The sequence below is a fragment of the Meriones unguiculatus genome, chromosome 6 (assembly GCF_030254825.1).
Source record: "Meriones unguiculatus strain TT.TT164.6M chromosome 6, Bangor_MerUng_6.1, whole genome shotgun sequence".
In the NCBI taxonomy this organism is placed as follows: domain Eukaryota; kingdom Metazoa; phylum Chordata; class Mammalia; order Rodentia; family Muridae; genus Meriones; species Meriones unguiculatus.
In genome coordinates this window covers 67,477,833-67,500,957 of record NC_083354.1, presented here as the reverse complement: position 1 = coordinate 67,500,957, position 23,125 = coordinate 67,477,833, and the positions used below count along the sequence as shown (strand labels likewise).

Genomic DNA, 23,125 nt, shown 5'->3' with positions numbered 1-23,125 from the left:
TACGACAGAGGGAGGCCGGGGCAGGAACCTGGAGGCAGGAGCTGAAGCAGAGAAATGGAAGAACAATGCTTACTGGCTTGTGTCAGTTCAGGTGGTCACTGGCCTAGCGTGCGTGGCACACCAGTTAAGACTTGCCCCAGCTATGTGCCCCAGGCCACTCCAAAGAAGACAAATCCTCTGAGGTTTCTCCTCTTCCCAGGTGACTCCAGTCTATGTCAAATTGACACACACTTCGTGTGTGTGTGTATCAAAGACATGACAGGGTAAACTCAGTCAAGGCGTAGCCTGACAGTTGGCTGGTCAGCCAACAGACCTTTTCTGAGGACAACTTTTCAGTATGGAACTGACAGTCTCCAACCATAGCTTCCATTGATAGTGGCAAACTAAGGGGCCAGAATTAAATTGCTGGCAGCGGGTCAGTTGCTGGGAGCGTCCTGAAATGGGCTTATACCTATTAAGGTAAGTGGGAGCTAGGGCTATTGGCTCTACTGGGAGCTTTCAACTGGCAGAGGCAAAGCGCCTAAAAAAGAAAGAAGAAGGGGAGAGAAAAAGACCACACACACACACACTTACACTTGATGAAGACAGATTCTGGCAGATAGCTTCTTTTTATTTAACTTCTCTTCACTTAGCTTCTCTTACAGGCTTTTTGTACTTTACACACACACACACACACACGCATGCATACATGTTCACATATTGGGTAGATGGAGCAAACTCCACAGAGCGAGCTCCAATTCAAGCCTACATACATAACAGACACATACACACATCTTGGTGGATGGAACAAACTCCGAAGAGTGAGTTTCAAACCATAGTTTTATTCTTTTTCCCACAGCTTATCTATCCCAGCAAGATCTTTCAAACAGTACAAAAATGACAATGTGGTTACATTCTATTTTTCTTTAAATGATTACAATGAGTATATATGTAAGAAAAACATTCCCGAATACCTTCAACATGATCAAATGTTTTACGTATTATGGGTGAAAAACAAATATGAAAAACAAGTTATTCCCAAGAACCCGTACACATATGTAACTAAGCAACTTGTTTATATTATTATTAACAGAGTATGAGCAAGCAAGGGAATTTCTCAGCCAGCTTTTTCTTTACTGGCAGGCTGCAATTTGCAGTTACAAGGAAAAAACCAATTATCTGAAAAGGTATCTTATAAAAATCTTAAAAGAATCACAAATCTAAACTTTTATATAAAAATAATCAGCCATTTCAACTTTAATTCTTTAAGGTGCACATCTACTCATTAATAATTTTTATTAAGTCGTATCAGGAAGCTGAGGGCGAAAAACAAGTGTAAGGAAATTGTTACCTCAGTCACTGGCCCAGCTTCAAAGTGTCAGGTCAGCCAGTGCTACCTTGGCCTATTGTCTTCGCTCGTCAACCTTAAAAAGTTTTAAGGTTTACTATTAAGAGTGTAATTTTCTAAACTTCAAGTTGTTCTCTAAGATTTTCTACACCAGAGCCACTAGCAAAAACCTCTCTACCTATCCTTGTCAAACAATCTATTTTTCCAAATTCTTTCTTAGTGGCCACCGCTAGCCATCTCCCCCTCTAGGTTCCTGTCAGGGGTGGCTGAATCGTTAGCCTGCCCCAGCAGCAACGCCCGAATGAGAAACAAGCATTGCTCTGTGAGTGCCAGTGAGGGCCTTAGAGCTCTCCTATAACCATGCATTGTGAGGGATGTGGTGACCACAAGGGCTACAGCAGACATGACAGCCTGAAGTCCTCAGGACTCCCAGTCTCGGGGGTCTGCCACTTTGCTCCAGTGAGCCCCCTTTATGAGCTCTAGAGCTGGTGTGCTGGTCCTCCTGCAGGACTGCAGACGTGTGTGTGTGTGTGTGTGAGAGAGAGAGAGAGAGAGGGCGTCGCATATACCAGGGCAGTGGAGTTGGTTTTTGCCAGCCACCTTGTTTTTGCCTCCTCAAGCTAGCTGGCCTGCAGGTTTCCAGGTGACGATCCCGTCCTCACCTCCCACTTCAGTACACAGGAGTGCTGGGGTATAGCTGTGTGCTGCTGAACTAGATCCTTATACAAGTTCCAGGAATTGGAACTCAGGCTACCAGGCTTGGGAGGTGTCATTACCCATGTAGCCAGTGCTTCTCAACCCTCCTAATGCTGCAACCCTTTAATGCAGTTCCTCATGCTGTGGTGACCCCAGCCATAAAATCGTTTTTATTGCTACTTCATAACTCTAATTTTGCTACTTTTACGAACTGTAATGTAAGTGTCTATGTTTTCTGATGGTACTAGGAAACCCCCGGGCTAAGGAGCCTTTGACGTCTCAAAGGAGTCAAGTCCATAGGTTGAGAAACACTCCAAGCTATCTCTCCAGCTCTAACAGACTTTAAATATGGAAGCTGGCAGCCAAAAGTAACTTATTAAAAAAGGAAGTCTCACAGAAATTCTTAGTTACAAAATTATAAATACATGATTCTTTTTCCAAGATGTGACCCCTAAGAAAAATAAGAGACTTTCTATATTGTAACATGCACTTCTCCCTCTGACTGATGACAGTAACCTCCTCTCCAGAAAAGCAGCCTGATAACATCTTAAAATATTACTAAATAGCTACGGTTCTGAAGCCAGAGCAATGGGGTGCCCAACGGGAATGCCGAAGGACTGCAGACCATTCAGGGGGTTCTGAGAGTCAGGACTGATATATCCCTCATATATGATCCCAGAGTAAAGAGAACATGGGCTTCCAGGGCTACATGATGAGGTGTTGCTTAGCAACAGAGATGTGTTCTGAAAAATGCTGTATCATTGTGCAAACACAGTGTGTTCTTCCACAAAATAATATGGGTGTGATGTCACTGGTTGACAAAAATCTTATAGGACCTCTGTTACATGTGACATGCGACCATTCTCTTTACTCTGAGTCACTGCTCTATTTGGGGAGCAGAAATTTTCGTTTTGTTTTGTTTTTTTGGCCTGGAACTGTGATCTTCTTGCCTCAGCTTTGCTGAGATTACAGATGTATTCTGACTAAGAATAGAGAGCTTAACCACCATGTTTACTTTCCTCATTGTAGAAGATTAAATATGTAGCTTCCCTGCACCCTGTTTGCTCTTCTTACTATGATTCAAAAGTACTGAGTTTAGATTTTAAGTGCTCATGTATACTCCATGTTTCAATGCGGCTCCCTCCCCCCAGCACAATTTCTTTCAAAAACCATTCTTGTTATGTTGGAGCTCAGCAGTGAAGAACACATATGGTTCTTTCAGAGGACCTGAGTTCAACCCCAGCACCCTCATCAGGTGGCTCCAGGGGGATTGCATACCTCTGGCCTATGAAGATAAAATGCACCCACTCCCACATAAATACACAAAACTAAAAATAATAAAAATCAATTAAAAACGACTGTTGACAGGCTTGGAGGCACAAGTCCTTGCTACCTTGGAGTCTGATGTGGGAGATCACTGGAGGCCAGGAGTAGCAAGCCAGCTAGTGTCAGACACAGTGAGAACATGCTTAATACTGAAGGGGACGGAAGTGTTATCATGATGGCACCGCCTGTGTCAGAAAGGTCACTAAAATACCTCAACTATGTAGTCCTGGCTGTCCTGGAACTCTTTATGTAGACCAGGCTGGCCCTGAACGCACAGAGATGCACCTGCTTCTGCCTCCTGAGTGCTGGAATTAAATCATGCACCAACCAGGCATGCTGCTACACTTGTAAGGCCGGCACTTGGAAGGTGGAGGCAGGAGGATGACAGGAAGCTTGAGGCCAGCCTGGTCTACGAGGTCAGTTCCAGGCCAGCAGGGCCCATCTCAACAACAGCAATAACAAAACAAAATATAAAAGCATTAGAAAGGTATTCTGATTTATATAGAACAATTTTAGTGAGGATGGTTACTTGCCTATAATAGCAAATGATCTACAGAAAGATGCGAACACACACACATCATACAATTTTAAATAGCACATAATCAACTGTGCAATAGTTAGTTTTATCAAAAATTAATAACGATCTTGGGCACCAAGATTTTTAAAAGGAACATGGATCTCGGGTTTTACTTATCAGGTGTAGCCTGGTGGTCAGCTCTCTCCTAAGGTTAAAATGCACAGAGAGGCACCTGACGTTCCGCACAGCTTCTGCTCTCTCCCCGAGGCAGCCATCAGCCAGAGTGCGGCACAGTTACACACTTCCCCAGTTCAGAGAGCGGAGGGTGCTGACGCATGCCCACCGTCCTGGCTCTGAGGAGCAGAGGGGGGATTTCAAGTTTAAGGCCAGTGCAGCCTGCTCCATGAAACCCATCTCAGATACTCAAACAAAAGAGCGAAATTCAACGAGACCCTTTCCCTTGTTGGGAGTAGCTTCTCTTTCATTAACGAAGTCCCATGATTCCCCAAAGTTGTGACCAGAAATACTTTGAATAAAGACGTTCAGCCAGTGAGGATCAGGGGAAGCAAATGCTGTTCATATGCTAGTTTATTTATCTTATTATTCAGGGGCAATTTTATGATGACAATTGTCAATAACCAATTACAATACCAGGAAGTTCAAAGAAGGGGATTTTTGCAGAGACCATTTTTTTTTTTTTGCATTTAATTTAAAAAAGTATGCTATTTCCTTTTCATATACGAAGCTGAGAGGCCATTTATATGATTTCCTTGCTAATTTTTGCTTACTGCTGTAGGAAGGATGACTCCCAGTGCACTTTCAGTATCTGATTCACGTCCATCATTCTCAAAAACCAGAAGGAAAATGAGGCCAAAGGTAATCAGAGGACAGAGGAAATGCCACATGGACTCAGGAGTTGAGAAAACTGACAGTAAAATATATGTTCTTTGGTTAGCAAAGCGAAGAGGGGAAGGGACTGCATACATGATAGATACACACCAGCGTTCTAAAGCAGGAGACAAGAATGTCAAGAGCGTGCTCTTCCCCATGCCAGATGGAAGGGCTATTGTTGTAAATGAAAGGCAGCGGGACTGGATGCCAGGCACTTTGGTTGTGTGCCAGATTCTAAAGTCCAGATGTAAGCAGGTTACCCCTGGGACAGGACAGGCTTCAGCTCCCGCAGCAGAACAGAGCCAATCACGGTTTTCTCGGTGTTTATGATAAGTTGGGCTGTGGAGCCTTCCTTCAGTTCCACAGTGACTAGCATCAATGACCCACTGTGCACAGTTTTAGCTGCAAACCTGTGAGAAAAAAATAAAAGAGAGACTTTTTATCCTGAGAGGAGAAGAGGAGGAGACCACATCTGTTCAAACAGGCTTAAAGCAACTCTTTTTTGTAAATGAAATTCAAAGGTTACTTACTGCTCCACACCCAAAGCAAGCACTCTTGGGGGGAAAAAAAAAAAAAAAATCAATAAACTACCCAGCCCATGCTTAGCACACGGGCCACCTTGGTGCATTTTACCAGCAGAATGAAGAAAGGAGCCTGTTTCACTTACTAGTTTGAGTGGCAGATGCACGCTGGTATTCTCCATCATGACATACTTAGGAAACACCCATTTGCTTGTGAGCTAACATTTTACCATGCTTAGGGCTGTTTCAAATATGCTGACATATTTTTATTTTTAAAACACGTTAAGAAAAGGTACTTTTCTCAAAGAGCTTGGAATTTAATTCCTCATATCTGAAAACGATTGTGTAAGAAATTAGATAATTTTATGTACATTATAAAATTCTTAAGTCTCAGAGCAGTCACTTATATAAAAATATTCAGATTCAATCTCTATCGTTAACAGTAACATGAAGCAATGTCACATGGCAGCCAAGTCCCACCCCATACCCGCTTTAATACTCAGGACATTAGATCCTTCTTTTTGCTTTAGGGTATAATAAAGGGAACTTGAAGTCTAATGTGCTATTACTAAATTCCAAGACAGGAAGAACCTACTAATTACAAGGACTTAACAGCAAAACCAGCCTTTTCACACTGCGATGGGCTGGGAAGCTGCTGGAGGCACAGTGCACTCTGTCAGTCCTGCTCTTCACCCTGCAACTGCAAGCACAGTGGAGCTCAAGACTAGGGGAGACTACCACCCCCTTCTACGCCTCCTTTTCCCCCCTCATGGACCATGTTCTGTACATTTTGGGGGGAGGGAGTCTGATTGCAAGGATGACTGGAGAAAAACAAAGTTGCTGCACATGAGCTTTTGAAAACACTAACAAGTGTGGAGCAGGTCTGTGACCTGCTGTGACCCCACTTTGCAGGGCCAATCCCCTTTCCCCTCTCTGGGTGACACGTGTCTGAATCTGAGCCATCTGCCTCAATTTGCGCAACATCTTCAGCCACAATGGCACCCAGTTAGCCCTGACAACAGCTCACAATACATAAAAATAAAACTGCCGAGCTGACAGCATGCTGTGGTCTACTCAAGAGCAAACCAACTGGTCAGTGTCTCATGTCTGACAATTAGCATGGGCCTCGAACAGAGCCCACAGTGTCCTCAGGGATCTGTTTAATTACCATCAACATAAAAGAAGGAGTTTATCAGAAGACACTCAGAAAAACTTCACTCCCGACTTAATTAAAATATTAGCCACTTAAGCAGGAAGCAGATTCTCTTTAAATGAAAAGTAATTTCTTTTTTGAGTTTTTAAAAATGACATCAAGATCTTATCTAACACATTAGATTCTTCTTTTTAAAATTTTAACAAGCCATGTTTGGCCTAAATAGAATAATGAAAATCATTATTCTTCAACAATTAGAATAATTCAACAAAACAACTATACTCATCTTAGTTGGCTGAAAATATTGACAGCACTTTGACAACACATAGTAAAACGTTAGCTAATGGCTCATTAGCAAAGTGCATCAGCAATCTTTCTAACCATTTTCCATGTGTCTTCAAACATGCTGGGAACTTGCAGGAATTGGAGAGACAGTTCCTACAGAGAGGTGAACCATATTAGGAGTATAAAGCACAACCCTGTTCCTAAGGAGGTTGTTGTAAGCTTCACATACATCTGTCTGCTTTTTATACAAACACATAAGACGTTCAGCACTCTAAGCACCTCAGTCTCCCTCTGAGAATACATGCCTTTCCCTCACCTCTTATCACTCCGTACAGATTCATGTAGTTCTTCTAAATTAAATAAAAAAACCTTTATGTACATGTGTCTGTGTAGGTGTATGTAAATGTGTGTGTATGAACATGTGTGTGGGCCCACAGAATGCAGAAGAGGGGGTGGGGTTCCCTGTAGTTAAAGACAGTCAGTTGTGAGTTATCCAATGTAGATGCTGGGAACTGGAACACAGGACCTCTGAAGATCAGTGATCTCTACTGAGCCACCTCCCCAGCCTCCTTGTCTAAGATTTAAAGGCTGCTTAGCTTTACAGGAGAAAGATATTTCTATAGTTTGCTAAACTAGTTATAAGAATACAATGACTATACTCCCATTCATCTACTCAACTTTCCCCATAGATTTGGTCACCATACTTGTAATTCATTCAACAAATATTTCAACAGTGGTCTCTATTTCTGACCATACAGTTATATGAACAACAGTCTTCTTTAGTCCCTTTATTTACTTAACATTTGTGCCTTGGGACCTCAGAGAAGACTATGCCTGAATGAGAACACAAAGCACCATTTGACTTTCAGGGCTACATAGCCCCAAGGCACATTTTATTTCTCTTCCATTAAAATCTTAAAGAGCTAATGTCACAATAACACCGACTAGGCAAAGACAAATGTCAGTGTGTTTACAGAGATTAAAATCTTGGGAATGTTTTTCAAATCCTGTTACAAAAGTCCTAGTGCCTGAAAGAGCAGGAGCGTGAAAGCAGAGGCGTCTGCTTAGACTGCAGTGGCGAAGCGCTAAAGCAAGCACCTTAGCAACCGAGCGCACGCTGCTGTCCCTGATGCAGGCTGCTGTGTCCAGGCAGCACACAGGCTGCAAGTTATGCTTTAAAGCAGAAACCAGGAAATCAGATGTTCCGACACACCCACTTCACAGTTCAAAACGAATGGATTTAACTGAAATGGAACATGGCATGATTACAACTGGCAAAACCACTCCCCAAAGTTACTAATTATTTAAATTCTCAACAGGCTACGTTTTAGATACATTTATAGTTATGGGAATAATACTAGTCAATAAGCAAGAGCTAGAAACCCTGATTGTAAATATAAGCTAAATTTGATGGGTGACAGCAGGTCCTCAATACGTGGTCACACCCAAGGTCCTACTGTGACATATTTTTGCAGGAGGCAGAAGTTCTGACCACTACACAATAGCTACTGTTTGTACCATGTGACTAGAGGTGGCTAAGTACTTACACAATTTCATCTGACCCACCAAGGCAGGGGACTGACAGAGATGAGGGCCAAGGCCCACAGATCTGGAGCCATGTACCTGGGACACAGGGCCAATACGTGGCACAACATGAGATCACACCAAAACATTGTAAATCCAGGTTACATACTGTCTATCAACAGATGTAAAAGCACACTCAGATTTTGTTTTTAACAGTCAGATTATTTTTTTTCAATTTACTGAGCATGTGTATAACCTATCATTATGCCAGAAACATTAAGATTTTTTTCCATTCAAAATTACATGCTTACTTTGAATATTCTGTAAGTCAAAGCATCCTTACTTAATTCTGTCATATTTTTAATCCTTGCTCTAAGAGATTAAAAAATTATCCTCTACCTATTCCTTCCAAAGTCACCAGTAATGAAAAATATAAAATCTTTTTGAGTGACGCTGTAACAGGGAGGGGATGCTGGGAGAGCAATCCAATCTGGGAACCACAAGTGAGGACAAGTGTGACAACAGGCAGAGCTGCACTGCCTGTGCCCAACGGCTCTGTGTTAGTAAGAGGACAGCGTCTGGCTGTTTTTCCTTTCATCCGAACACCAAGCACTCACTGTTTATAATCACTGGCTGAGAAGCAGAACTGCCGGGATGTATCTGCACGCCATTCTACTAAAAGTCTTACTCGCTATCTCTAGCAATTGACCTTTAATCTTTGCTGAATCTTTAAGATTCAAGAAAAAGGCCAAATAAGCTCTTGTTGTGACCTAAGTGAGAAAAAACAAAACAAAACAAAAGAAAACTTTTTACCCTTTTAAAAAGTTATTTGGTAACTACTGTTGGAAAAAGAAAACTGGTACATAACAACAAATTCTGAATAAATATATTGTCTGTAATTCATTTAAGTTTGTGAAACACTGGCTCTGAACCATAAACATTCCCCCCCCCCCCCCACCCAAAGAAAGGAAGCACCACAGCTGAATTGTTCTAAGGAGTAAAGGCAAACAGCAGAACATGAATGAATGCAAGTCTCCCTGAGAGGCTGAGCCCACCTCAGCGCACCCACACACATAAGCTCCTTTCACAGAGGCAGACTGGCTGACTAACAACAGCCTGACAACATGCTTCTTCTTCTCTTGGATAGTCTTCCTGCTCTCTGATTTTTCTATTCTAAGTTCAATTTTCTCCTGCTTTCTGTTCTACTGGTTATCAGAAACTGTGACAATGGCCCACTCAGGCTAAAACTTTTTTTTCCCCGGCTCTGTACATGAAGCCTTCAATTACTGCCTGCTGAAGCAGACAGAATCCTATTAGTAAGAAAGACGACCACACGATGCACTGCCCTGCCCTAGCTGTATAAAAATAATTAGTCCAAAGTTGACAAATGTGTAATGAAGTCGCACAATCATTATATGTAAGAAAGGCTGGCTTGAATGAGGTCTTAAACATCAATACTAAAGCGTGTGATTTGGAACATTATCTTCCAAAGGATTCAAAATTGTAAATCTTTACTGCCTTGGCTTAATAGAGTAGGACATTTTAAACAGATGGAGATTCTATATGTTGCAAAGAATTCTATTTCATGACTATAAAATTGTATTTCAAGATCAGTCCACTATATTACTAATGGGAAGAAAACAATCACAGGAGATTAAAACTCAGAGTATTTATTTATCCAAGACAAGTGCTTTAAAAACTGACCTGGAACACTGGGGATGCATGTCTCAACATGTAGGTGAAAAGAGTGAGGAGAAACGAGCTTCCATTAGAACTCAGATTCCTAGTCTAACCACGAGAGGTAGTGTAAAAATCACCCAACCCGCCAGCTCAGGGATGCATTCTGCATACAGAAAAGCTAAAACTTATGTGCCTTTCCAAAGAAAATGCAACGGCCCATCCTTCCACAGCCTTTCTGGTTTGCCTGCCTGGTGGGGTGTGGGTCGAGACACTGTTCACAAGAGAAACCAAGAGTAAAGCCAATTTCCCCCTTCTCACTGATCCCTGACATAACTGTCAGCCCACAATACTTTTTTCTCATCGTTATTTTTAATATGAAAACATCTATTTATTCTTAATAAACTGCAGCATTATAGGGTATTATTACATTACAAATGGAGAAATGAAACAAAAGTTAAATACAGAATGTTTTAAAGGAAAAATCAGCTATGTATTCTGGTTATGCCTGAATTATTTACACTGGCTTTCTGTGTAAAATTAACAGAGGTCTGCATTTGCTTTCAAATGAGACTCTGCTCTGAGGGCCTTAAGGTTTGAAAGCTTATTCAAAAGCAGTGCTGCCCTCTAGTGGACAGCCGCCTGTCCGCGAAAGAGGCACCGGTCACTTATGTTTTCCTAACTCTCAGTTCCGGTGGACTCAAAAATGTGTCAGACTGGAGAAAAGACCCAGTTGGCTCTCATTACATCAATAAATGTTTGTATAAACCCTTTTTTTCAGGACAGATTAAATAAGGATTGGCAGTAGTCTCAGAACTTCTGAAATGTGTGCACAGAGACAGTATCACAGGCTAAGTCAAATTTCCTTCCATTACCATCCTCAAAGAACACAAGGAATTTAAATCTAAAGATTCTATGAGAAAGGAAAACAATCAATAAACAAAAACAGTACCCTGGTGCCAGACATGGTGGCTTACACGTATAATCTCAGCATCTGCGAGGCTGAGGCAAGTTCCAGGCCAATCCAGGAGATAGGCAAGGCTGTAATCGCAGAACAAAACAAAAAAACCCACAACCAACCATACCAGGCAAAAAACCAAACTGAAACCAAACAACAAGCAAACAGAACAAACCCCCATAAACTATCCCAAATTTAATCAACCTAAGGATGAAAGAAAGGCAGTTATTGGGCCCCTCACCGAGAGGTGACCGTCCATGAGAGACTCATGAGGATCTCATGGTAATAGGACTTACTGGGATGAGCTTAAGGCTAGAAAAAAAAAAAATGATTTGTACCCGTACTTTAGAAAGATTTAATTTTAAGCCCGAAATAAACATTAATATGTATTGATAAATCAGTGACCAAGACTGTCATGGATATACTATTTAATTTAGAACACCTGGCTTTCTTACTAATTAGCCTCAAGAGTAAGAATAGTGTACCACTTATCTTAAGATCGATACTATCTACAAGGTGTATATGTCAACAAATTTAAAATTAAAAAAGTGTAGACAGAAGACGAACCCTAACCAATACATACGGGAAAAGGAACAGAAGCAGTGAATGTGCGCTAATAAAGACAGAGGGTCTACAACCACCTAGCTGGACAGCTAAGCACCGAAGACTCATGGCAGCACCGACGTCCGCCTGCACCCAAATATCACATTTCCCAGTTTATGGCCACTGGATAAACCTGCTGTCCGTGACATGACAAGAAAAGACCTAGATATATAATACTGATGCAAATGTTGGAACTGAACCTGGTGGCGATGCCAAAGACTGCTTTACAGGCCTGGCTGCAGCTAATGGGGGTCTCACAAAAGAGCCTGTAGAACTGCTCAGCTGGGGCAAAAGGGCAGCTTCAGCGGCAGAGCACAGCTTGATACTGCTAGCATGTGTGCGGCCTGGATTCCATATGCACTTCACCCTCTAGTATCCCTTACTGACTGATCTGGTTTTGAAAAAAATCAAACAGTGGAAAATATAGTAGTTTTATGTATGTCACGTAGCTCTCCTTAACTAGGTAACCCAGGGCCACCCCAAGCTGTGGACTTGGGAACATACATGCAGATCCCAGGCTGGTCCCTGCCATGCTGACGTCTCACACAAGTTCCAGGCGAATGAGTGCCCACATTCGCCTGTGTCACACAATCTCCCAGCTAGTTCTTTTCAGAGAAAATCTTTAGAGGTTGGGGCATTACAGATGGACATTTGGGTTTGGGTACAGTATCACTTATCTGCAGTCCAGCTGAGCAATGGCACCTCAGGCCTAACACTGCCCACAGAAGCCTTCCTTAGAAACACTGGACACGAGTAATACTGGCCATCCTGCCTCACACAGACTCACACAGACGTGGATTACCTTTGTAGCTCTGACTTAAGACTCCTCCAATGCACAGTGTACCTCATACATTTTACAAAAGGAAAGAAAGCTACTTCACTACATTTTTAGTAGATGTTGGCAGTATTAGCAGAACTTCTCATTCCTGCGCTGTCCATTCCTAAGTGTAATTGTGACCTGGAAAGCAGAGGCTAGAACACTGGCTGGCCACTCACTAAGATGGCTGCGAAGGCTCTTCTCCCAGAACCTTTCCTAATAGCAGTAAGGAAGACGGAGTTGTCAGATGGTCCATGGTACACAGGCTTCCTGGTTCTACCAGCTGTTCAGGAAAATCCCATTTAAATAGCACACAATCTAAAGGTGGGTACACTTCCTCAGTTGATCTTCAAAAATATTAACTAATTAGGAGATGTCGTTGAAATGAGTTCTGTAAAACCCATACAACTTATACTTGTCCTTCTCCCGCCTCTCCTTCTTTTCTCACAGTACTGGAGGAGCCTTGGGCAGCATGAATCCCCAGCAAGTGCTCTGACTCAGCTGCATTCCCAGCCTGTGCTTTACTTTCTATTTAGAGTCAGTCTCACACTAGACTGTCCAGGCTGATCTTGAACTCACTCATAAGCTGAGGCAGGCCTTGAACTTCCTAGCCCCTAGTCTCAGCCCCTGCGTAGCTACGTTACAAGTCTACGTTAGCAGGGCCAGCTACCTCTTTCTTAGTGAGGGTATTACTGTGGAAATGACAGGTCCTTGCTCAATGAAATCTCCCGCTTCATACTGTTGCACACCCTTACAAATTCAATGAGGTTTACTCTTCTTAGGAACTCTTACACATTTTAAAAATTGGTACTTAACACAAAAATATTCAAATTTGGGGGAGCTGTAGGACTAGACTATTTCAAAGCAAGGCAATGAGAATTTTATTCATTGATTGGTTAGGAAGATACAATGACATTGTTTAAAATCCTGGAAGAAAGAAACAATATTGAAAATTAAGGAGAACATATGCCATTTTGTTATATAACAAAATTTACTGTCTTCAGTACTAACAGTCAAATGCTTTCCATGCTTGGTATTTTAAAAATAATAAATTATTGTTTAGAAATGTTAGAGTGTGATTGGCCCGGGTCTTTCATAAACTCAAAAAAGCTCTTGGAGAAAAGTACGGGAGTCATTAAAAGCCTTGTAGGATTTTCAAGGGCATCAGCAGACGATGTCTAGGCTTGGAGAAAAGAACGACTTCCCGTGGGATAACAGAGCAAACACTACAGTCTTGACGAAACACGGCTCAAAAAATGAGTAAACTGTCAATTTACGTCAAACTGTCATCAGCAATTGTTACTTCTTTTAAGGGAAATGAAGAAAAGCACTGGTATAGGTTTTATAAACCACTGAAAGAATGACAATGTTAGGTGATTAAGCAAAATAAATTCAATCAATTTGATTGGAAAAAATACAATGATGAGGTGCTTATGGCATGAAAGGCTTAAAAATGTTTAGGGCATTATATAACCTTTTTTTTTTTTTTTGCAACACATGAAACATTTTTTGGTGTAGTAGACAAGTTAGGACAGCACAGTTTATTAAGTCTACACAGACATTTTGCTCCCTTTGACTCTCCTCCCCAGGCTAAGCCCAAAGCCAGGCTATTAATGATGCAGCGAAACAGAAAAGCACCATGAGATCCTGGTACATGAGGTTGGAGCATATTACGGCTGAGTGCTATATCTGCACTAAAGTCACATGTAAGTGGCTCTGAGTTATCTGCCTCCTTTGCATTAGCAATAATAATGGAGCACTGACTGTGGTTTTTAATTAAAGTCATTTGACCAGGCAGGAGGCTGCAAACCTTCAGAGCAGGTTCAGGAAATTTCTGATAATCAAAATTATAAAGCTCGCTTTTGGATCTCAGACCTGTCCTGGCAATCCAGTCCACTTCCATTCCTAGGCATGACTTTTTCTTCTGTAATAAACTGTCTATTTCTGTCGGTAGTCGGGGGGGGGGGGGGGGGAACAAACAAACAAAACCAAAAAAACCTTTGTTGCTCTTCCATCTTAGATAAGTAACATACATTTCATATTATTTGGATTAATTTAAGAAGGTAATTTTAATTCTTTACATCTCAGAAATAAAAATCTGCAGACCACCTAGTTTTCCAAAGAGAAAGAAGCACAACCTAAAGTCAAACACAGAAAGTAAAGCAGAGGTCGGGCAAGAGCGACAACCATCCTGTCTCCTGCTCATATGGGGGTGCTGAAGCCCACAGTATGCTGAGGCTCTCGAGCGGACAGAACACTCCCCAATGAGCCAGAAGGTAAACCTGACAATGGCATTGTTGAGTTTTCATGTTTCCAGGAAGTCATAAATATTAGAGAAAACCCACGGGAAAGCAAAAGGAAGTAGTCCGGCTGAGACAGCTCAATGGGGAGAGCCTGCTTGTACAAGAGGAAGAACAGGGAATCAGACAGAAAAACTCAGAACCAAGACTCCCTTTCTCTCCTGTCGAACATTACTTGACAGACGGTGGAGTTTGCATTTTGGTGCTGGAGTGATGACTTTTCTTCCATTTGCTTACTTTAATCCCCACCCTCCCTCCTGAGATGGACATAGTTTCTTACAAATTAAGATGGTAAACCTCAGTGTTCCAGACCAATTTACCTAACATTCCATCCCCTTGAATTGCTGTAAACAAACATAAAAATAAAGCACATGTGTTTTCTGAGTAGCACACACACTGGATTCTGTCCCACAGAGCACAGAGCAATCAGGCAGCTGTGAACAATGGCCTCTCAGCTCTGCTGAGAGCAGGCCTGCATTCTTCTGTAGCCGTCACGGGATTTTAGTTCAGCCCCTGCTTTAGCTTTCTCCCCATTTCTGAATAAGTGGCAAAGGTAAGCCCATAAGGAGAATGCATAACCTGCCTCATACAGCAGGTCTACACAGCCAAACCACCTATGGCCTGCTTCACACAGAGCCTCTACTGTTTCTGCACCACTGAAGAAGACAAGCAAAACACAACAGGCCTGATGCTCTGCCTTTTGAGCCCAGATTTACTTCTGTAACTGGTGACTATATGAGAAAGGACAGAGCAAATACAGCGTGCACGTATCTGCATGGCGAAAGTGTGCCATGATGCAGCTTGTGATCACTCCTTTGAGCTCACAACATGCGGGTAAGCGGCGATTCTTCCTATCCTTCACTTAAAGGTGCAGCTATCATCAGGATAGTGTAAACAAGCCACCCTTGCCACTGCCTCTCAGGACCTGGGACCTGAGTGCTGGGCTTCATGGGGTTAGGAGGTGCTCGGGGTGAGCACAGAAGCTGCACATGGACTGCTGGCTACCTAGCAGCCCTTTATAAACCGGAAGCAGCCTGAGGGAAGAGCCTGCAGGGAAGGCTGACTCTGAGGTGCCTGGTGCCCCAGTCTACTGTTAGAGCAAAGTTCCCTAGAAACCCAAATCTAGAAAGATACAGTGAATTCTTAACCGCCTCCAAAGAGGTATCTTAAGAAATGTTATTGTAAATCATAGCTGTTGTTGGAACATCCTTTAGAAGCAGCCATGCTAGCATCAGGAGGGTGCTGTGACAGGGGATGTGGCTTTGCCTCAAACCCACAATCAAGAAGACCACCAGAGCAATGTGGTTATTACCGCCAAAGTTCACAATGGGTTAAAAGTTATGCTTATAAATACACGAGTTCTCCCCACACCACAGATCAGTAGGCCCACCTGTGTATGTTATCTTGGCCGGAAGGCACTGCGCCGACATTGGCAACATTTACAACCTTCTGGAGGATCATGGAGGGGGTGAAGTTCTGTGGTGCAGCGATGACTGTAGCCGAGGTCTCATTCATTCCCGTGAGCATTCCTGTAACAGCGAAGGAGGTTCCATTCAGCTGGCCTTGTTGAAAAAGGGATCTGAACAGCTCTAAGCTTACAAACTTTACCATTCTTCAGTGAAAGGGATAGACACTACTTTAGAATTTAGTGTATTAAGTACATAACATTAGAATGATACCAGTGTTTAGAAGATAAAAAATCTTTACTATGTAGGAAAATACCTAAGATGCTGAAAAAAAAAAAAAAAAAAAAACAAAAAGAGCATTCTTTATAAATCTGACTTTAACTAGCACAGGATGGAACCCAAGAACTCTAAATAAAATTAACCAGGGTCATGTAAACTGCTTTGCTCTTACGTGGCTATATACTTACTTCTTAATATCATTAGCTATTTATCCTGTTCCTTCCAAGATTAGCATCATGCTGTCTGACAACAAACTCAGTGATCCAGCCCCAGCAGTGGTACCTGATGAGTGGCTTCCAAGTGACAGCTCTGTGATGGCAGCAATGACTAGAAGTCATTCAACAGTCAATGCACTTCTAGAACACTGATGCTCTAAGCTACATTCAACAATAAAGCCATTTGTCTGGTGAACAGAACTAGAGCCAAAGACACAAATGGGAATTTTTGAAGCGAGAAGTTTGACAATAGGAAAAATGTAAATCACAAAATTCTAAATTCCAGGGCATTTCAAATAATAGCAGAAAAGAAACTAAGTGAAGCCAAATTATAAACAAACCCCACAGTGAACAACAGGCAAACCATTAACATTAGAGCTGATTGTGGAAATATTTAGACAACAAACTCAGTAATATACCAAACTCGGAAAATATTGAAATTTAGTACCTGGGCTAAAAACCAAAATAATGTCAGTAAAAGCCACACCCATTTGCATCTGTGATGTTAAGTGATGAGCACTAATGGTGTCTATTAAACACAACTTTGAGACATTTTATGACAATTTATAAAAATGGTAGATAATTTATGAAAATGGTAAATTCTGATTTCATGTTTTCAAAAAACATACACCGTCCTTCTTATTTAACCTTCAAGCCTATATGCACTTTAGTTCTTTACTGCAGAGGAAATCTGAACAATTCAAAAGCCCCCTGGTCAACAGCAGAGCGACACTACAGGCTAACAACACTGCAAAAGCCCTGTTCCTGTCCTAAACCCAGAGCCATCTACATCCAACAAGGAGCGCGCTTAGTAACCGCTTTCAAGCCCCAGGAACACTATGTTCTGTCTTAGGCCGGTTAACTGGAGCATTAGGCAGAAGCCTTAACAAGTACACAAGCAGCCAAACTGCTTTTAAGTGAAGCACAGAGGCTGACATAAGACTGCCAGGAGATGTGTGTGCTCATTTAGGATTTAAACCGTCTCCATTAAGCTCTATTGAAGAGCAACCGCTGAATAAATGAATGCAACTATGTTTATGTTAAAAGCCTGTTTCCCGCAGCATGTAATTAAAGGAAATGCTGCACAAAGCCAGTACTTTTGTCAAGCTCCTGTAAATGGAAAGATGGATAGCACTCAGAGAAGTGAATGCATTGCTTCATATTTAACCTTAACACTCTTGTCATTAATGGTTTGTCTAACTTGTTCTATAAAAGACAAGGTACTGCTCCATTGAAGTAAAATTAAAAAAATCAACTAAACCATGCTTTTCAGAACAGAAGATTCATTATCGTCAGCTAATGTATTGGCATAAAGCAAAGTAACATCCTATCGAGTAAGGCACACGTTCAATCTGCCTTTCCACCCCCCTTTATTTTTAACTCATGCTGTTTTATTGTTATAGGCAATTTGTACCACTCAGCATGACAGTGTAAACTGAATCAAGATTAATTTACATGCAAAAGCACACTTAGGAGAGCAGCATGGTAAGCAAATGTATTGTCTCGATTGCTGAGGTGGAAAGGAACCTGGAAAGGGAAAGGTACTCTAATTAAGGGGCATCAAATATGATTGCTTGTGGTAGTTAAGGGCCAGAAAATAGCGAATGTCTGACCATTTAAGGAATTAGCATCTTGCGAGCTAGGAACCCATAAGATGGATGCATAAATCACAATAAAATTAGGCAAGCATTTTAGGTTCCTTAAACCAGAGGTTTTGCTTAATGAAAACGTATCAGGTATTCTTGAATTAACAAGAAAAAAAAATGTACCATGGTGATCATTAATGTTTGCCCACACACATATATACGAGTAAAGATGCAGGGGAGTACTCTGAAGCCGTCTGAGGGAAAGGCTGTGGTTCACTGTAACCTAACAACATTTTGTTCAAGCTATCAGACAAGACTTAATTTAGGCTCACTGAATGTAATTAATAGCTAAAATGAAAACCATGACATGCAATGAAATCTTACTTAAAAAGATTTTTCTAAATTTTAGATTTGCAGTTTAAGTGGCAGGAGGAGAATGATGGAAAGCAGGCAGCCTGGAATAAACCACTGGCCTGAGGCTTCTGAAATGAATACTGTCTGAAGAAACTAAATTCATTTTCCAGTACACTTTATAGTATTCAAAGGCTCTCACACATAGCCCATTAACTAACTGTAATGCTCCAAACTCGTAACAAATATATCACACTTCAGTGAAAGCTCAATAATATGAATACTCTAGCACTTTCAATACACAGGACAGCTGAATCTGACTGAGGACCTGGCCTCCACTTCTGTCGTTCTGACCATGGATGTTCCACAACTTAGAGAAAGCGACGGATCTAGGAGTATACTTGAAATAAAGCTTTAGTTTTAAGACATATGAATGTAGCATGTCTGCTAAGACACTTCTAATACTGTACATACTTTCCAGTTTTGGAATAAAATAAAAAAATACTTTTGTTCAAGTAAAATGGAACCAAATTCTTCCTGTTTCTTCTTCATAATTTTTCAATGTACTTTTTGAGTCTTAAAACATATGTCCTGTGAAATGAGATACTAATTATGTTATTTGTATTTATCAAAATAGAAACAGGTTTTAAAGCTAGTGTGTAGCACATACACACACACTTCTTCAACTGAATTGCATCTCACCTTCTAGAACTTTACACTGACAAAATACAAATAAGTGATTTTTCATTTTGGTTTAGGATATCTCACTGGCAAGCCATTTTAAGGGATCTTCTGTGAGAGGTCAGATCCTTTCCTGGAGCAGTTTCACAAATCCGAGTGTGAAGTTATGGACTGAGACTTCCATTACCACACCCGCTGAAACCCGTAACTAAAAAGATGGTACTAAGAAAGCCTGTGGTAAATCTGCCAGAATCAAGTCCCACATCAAAGGATGAATTCAGGAAGACAGAGAGAATGATACAGAAATGCCAAGAGACCTTCGAGGATTTACAAATACTTCATATAAACACATTTTCAAATAGCTTTATTCAGAGTAGCCTTTCTGCTCTATTAAACATAGCAAACAGCTGCCAGATTTATTCAGACAAATAATCAACAACCATAGGAGTAAAATGGCAGAAGAAAAAGGAATTTTGGCAACAAGCCCACAGAGGACAGCGGCTATTCTCCACGTGAGCCTCTCTTGTGCACTTGTGGTTCTGTATGGCTAGTCAGCGAAAAATCCCTCAGTCACAGCAGAGTACAAAACATCTGATGAAAATCACAAGTATTCTAAACAGAAGCTGAAGGAAAGCAAGGGCATGCAGTAATCTCTGGGGTAGATTTAAGCTGCACCCCGAAAGCAGGATATCCCCTGCCGTCGGCGCCTTCCTTCCTGGAGCGCCACTCACCTTGGTTTGCTGAGCAGATGTAAAGCAGAGAGGCAGGCTTTAGCCAGCAAAGGGCAGAATAGCAAACACGAGAATCAATTTGTTTGTCATTGGAAAAAGAAAGCCACAAAGACAATTTCTTCTACAGCAATACTCAACTTTTAGAAAGACAAATGCAAAGTTGAATTTAGTTATTCCTTTTTAAAAAGCACTTGGCAAGGCCTGAGGGGTGGGGGCAGGGGCAGATTCTACACTGACTGTGTTGTCTGAGGTCTCCATGGTGGGATGCTTTGAACAGGTCTCTGATCCCACAAACAGTCAGGGCTGATGTGAAATAAACACTCGACAAGACAATCACCCAGTGCCAGGAAGCACAGCCTCTTCATAACTGGGGAGTTCTGTGTGTGCAGTAATTCCTGGAAGATGGATGGAACTGACTGGATGGCTTCCACATAAAAGGATCTTTGAATATGCCCTCCAAAGGGAAAACTTCTTTAGGCTCACGTAAACTTTTACACATTGCTGATAACAGCCTTTAAATAAACCCTCCCATTATGAACACTGTTCTTAAACATATAAAATCCATACATAAAAGGTCCCTCACTTTTATTAGAAAGCATGCTTGAGTCTGGGCAAGAACAATATTAGCAGCTGCATTCTGCTGCATATTTTCTTTGGTGTGTATTTAAAATCTTTCAGAGCTGGTTTCGTCAAAGTATTTCTTTAATAGAATCCGATCAAAAGAAAATAGAGGTATTTCACTAGTACAATTATGGCTTTATTCTGAAGGGCAAAGTGTGTTACTGTGAATCTGGAAAAACACATTCGGAGGAGAGGGAAACCAGCTTTATAAGAGCCCAGACAAATGCAGACCTAAGGCTAACAGTGGTGCAACATCAATGAGGCTCCAATTCCTGGAATTCAACACACATGAGCATACTGTGGGGCTAAAAACAACTCTCAGAATTGAACAACTGATTAAGGATCAATCTGTTATTTTAAAGACGTAGTAACTCATTTCCCAGGCTGCCAGGAATACACATAGACATGTACTTTTAAAGTATGAGTGCACGCTTTAGAAAAAAATGGCAAGAGTGTGCAAAGGACTGTCAATGGCTAGGCAGAAGTGGAACTCCTAGGGCTGGGTTGGAAGCACAGGCGTACGTATACTGTTTAGTGCAGAGCTTCCTAGCAAACTGTAGTCACCTCTCACCTTGCTCCTTCTTGAAGTCCTTCTCTGACATGGCCACAGGTAAAAGTAGTTCCCCAACAGGTGGCTGGATGCTCACATTGAAGCAATCATCCTTGGTGCTAAAAAAACAAAAACAAAAGACCCGAAGATGACCAAATGGTTAAAAAAATCTGTACTTTTAAACAGTGTACAGTCTCACAGGAAACAGTGAAACTTGCACTTCCGACCCTCCCGCTTCGGCCTCCGGGATGGTGCACTCCAGCTTGCGCTACCATGCTCACTCCATGCACTGAAGAGAGCCCAAGGCTTCCCGAATGAGGCGAGCACTCCACACAGTGAGCCACATCCCCACACCCTCAGCACTTTATTCTTCAGTCTGTTTCGCATTGCGAGACAGGGTCTCCTGTAATCCAGAATGGCCTTCCATTTCTGATCCTACCTCAACCTCCAAAGCACAGAGATTGTGGGTTCCTGCCATCATATCTGGCTTTTGTTATTTATCTACCGGGTTTAAGCTGTGTGTACAAGCGCACTGCGCACATACATGCCCAAGTGTGGAGGTCACAGGACAACTTGTGAAGTCCGTTCTCTCTTTTCACCTTTATGTGTCTTGAGGGGATCCAACTCAGGTCCCAGATCCAAACTTCCTTTATATAACATGAAAATGTTCTCTTCTAATTGTGTCATTCACCGGCATGAAAAGTTGTTTTCACTGACAGGATGTGACAAATTTAAGAAAATCACTGTTTCTAGTGTTAATGGAGAACAATACAGAGTACAATTGCTTTCTTAAACCTTATGTTATTCCTATTAATAAAAACTTCCAGATATACTGTGGGAATGCAGCTGAGGTTGGCTGATGAGCACCCCCATTAGGAATGCACTTGGCTGTAGAGAACCTGGAACCCCAGCTAGGGTTGCTGGAGAAGCAGGTGTTTGTTGTCTAGAATACATGTCTTAGAGTGACAGACACAGGCTCATTATGTGGCTTAAAGAAACCCTCAAGGGCCCAGATTCCCCTAGCTTTCCACTCCACCATCCACAGGATGCTGGCTTTCCTCGTGATTGCCAGTTGGCTGCTAAATCTCCAGGTACAATGTCTCCATTCCAGCTGAAGAGGGAACATGGTAAAGCTGTGGTGAATAAATGAGCCAATCAAACCTGTTCTTTTTTCTGAGGCAGGAAAACAAAAGCTTCTCTGAGCTGTCTACAGAGGGATTATTCCTTTCAGGTCCCACTAGATCCCAATGAGCAAGGCTACAGTGACTTGGGAGATAGGTGTTACAGATACAATGTATCATTAGATTAAGGTAAGGTGAAGTAGGGGCTGACAGAAGAAACATAAAACCTACTTATATTTTCTGTTACTACTGATTTGTTTTCTTCTTAGTGCTTGGGGCCAAACCTAATGCATTCTAGACAAATGTAGCACAAACTTACTCACCCTACCCCTCTGCCCAAGATACTCTATAGTGTAAGCTACTTACACCTTTCCACACATGGATTGTTCAAGGCAAACCAGTATAACCTCTTTATGTGTACACCCAAGAAACATTTACTGAACAAAGCTGTGCTCTTATGTACTGTATAAATATCTGGGGAATTTAAAGTGCGACTGGATCTTAATACAGGTCCAGTAGGATGAAGACAAACTTCCTGTGTAGTGGAGTGACCATCAGGGCACTAGAGCGATGGGGAAAGGTGCAGCCCAGGCTGCTTTGCTTAACAGTTTTGAAGGGAGGAGAAATTTTCTGCCGAGCCTGCATTTTAGGAATGTAGGGCAGCCAGGCAAGCCTATGGATGAGGACCACCGCACAGAGCAGGCTCTATATACAGCATGCCCACCCATCCCAGTTTTCTATGGAGCTCTCCAGTTCAAGGCTGTTTCCTGGAATCCTGGCCATCCCATCTCTGCACTCTCCAAAGTATAATAATAAGCATGGTCAGAGAGGTATACGCACACTTTGTTCATAGAACCAGCACCAAGCACTTTCAAGGTCTAAGTTTTAAAGATTCCTTTTTATTTATGTGTGTTCTTGTGTATGCATGTGGGTATCCAGGAGGCCAGAAGAGAGCATCAGATGCCCTGGAGCTGATGATGTGGGTGCTG

The 23,125-nt window shown here is 41.9% G+C and overlaps 1 protein-coding gene across 6 annotated transcripts in view; it reads right to left on the bottom strand.

Moving 5' to 3' along the window:
* Positions 1 to 774: 774 nt before the first annotated feature.
* Positions 775 to 23,125, bottom strand: part of Ap3b1 (adaptor related protein complex 3 subunit beta 1) — a 214,871-nt gene continuing 192,520 nt past the window's right edge. For 5 of the 6 annotated variants that reach the window (XM_060385579.1, XM_060385578.1, XM_021654248.2 and 2 more), the window contains exons 25-27: positions 21,037 to 21,134; positions 15,986 to 16,124; positions 775 to 5,167 (exon numbers count right to left, since the gene is read on the bottom strand). In XM_060385579.1, the coding sequence (XP_060241562.1) occupies positions 5,014 to 5,167; positions 15,986 to 16,124; positions 21,037 to 21,134 (391 nt within the window). In that variant the 3' untranslated portion in view covers positions 775 to 5,013. Of the gene's footprint in view, positions 5,168 to 15,985; positions 16,125 to 19,844; positions 19,882 to 21,036; positions 21,135 to 23,125 lie in introns of all 6 variants that reach the window. The other variant, XR_009592381.1, reaches the window with a different exon arrangement.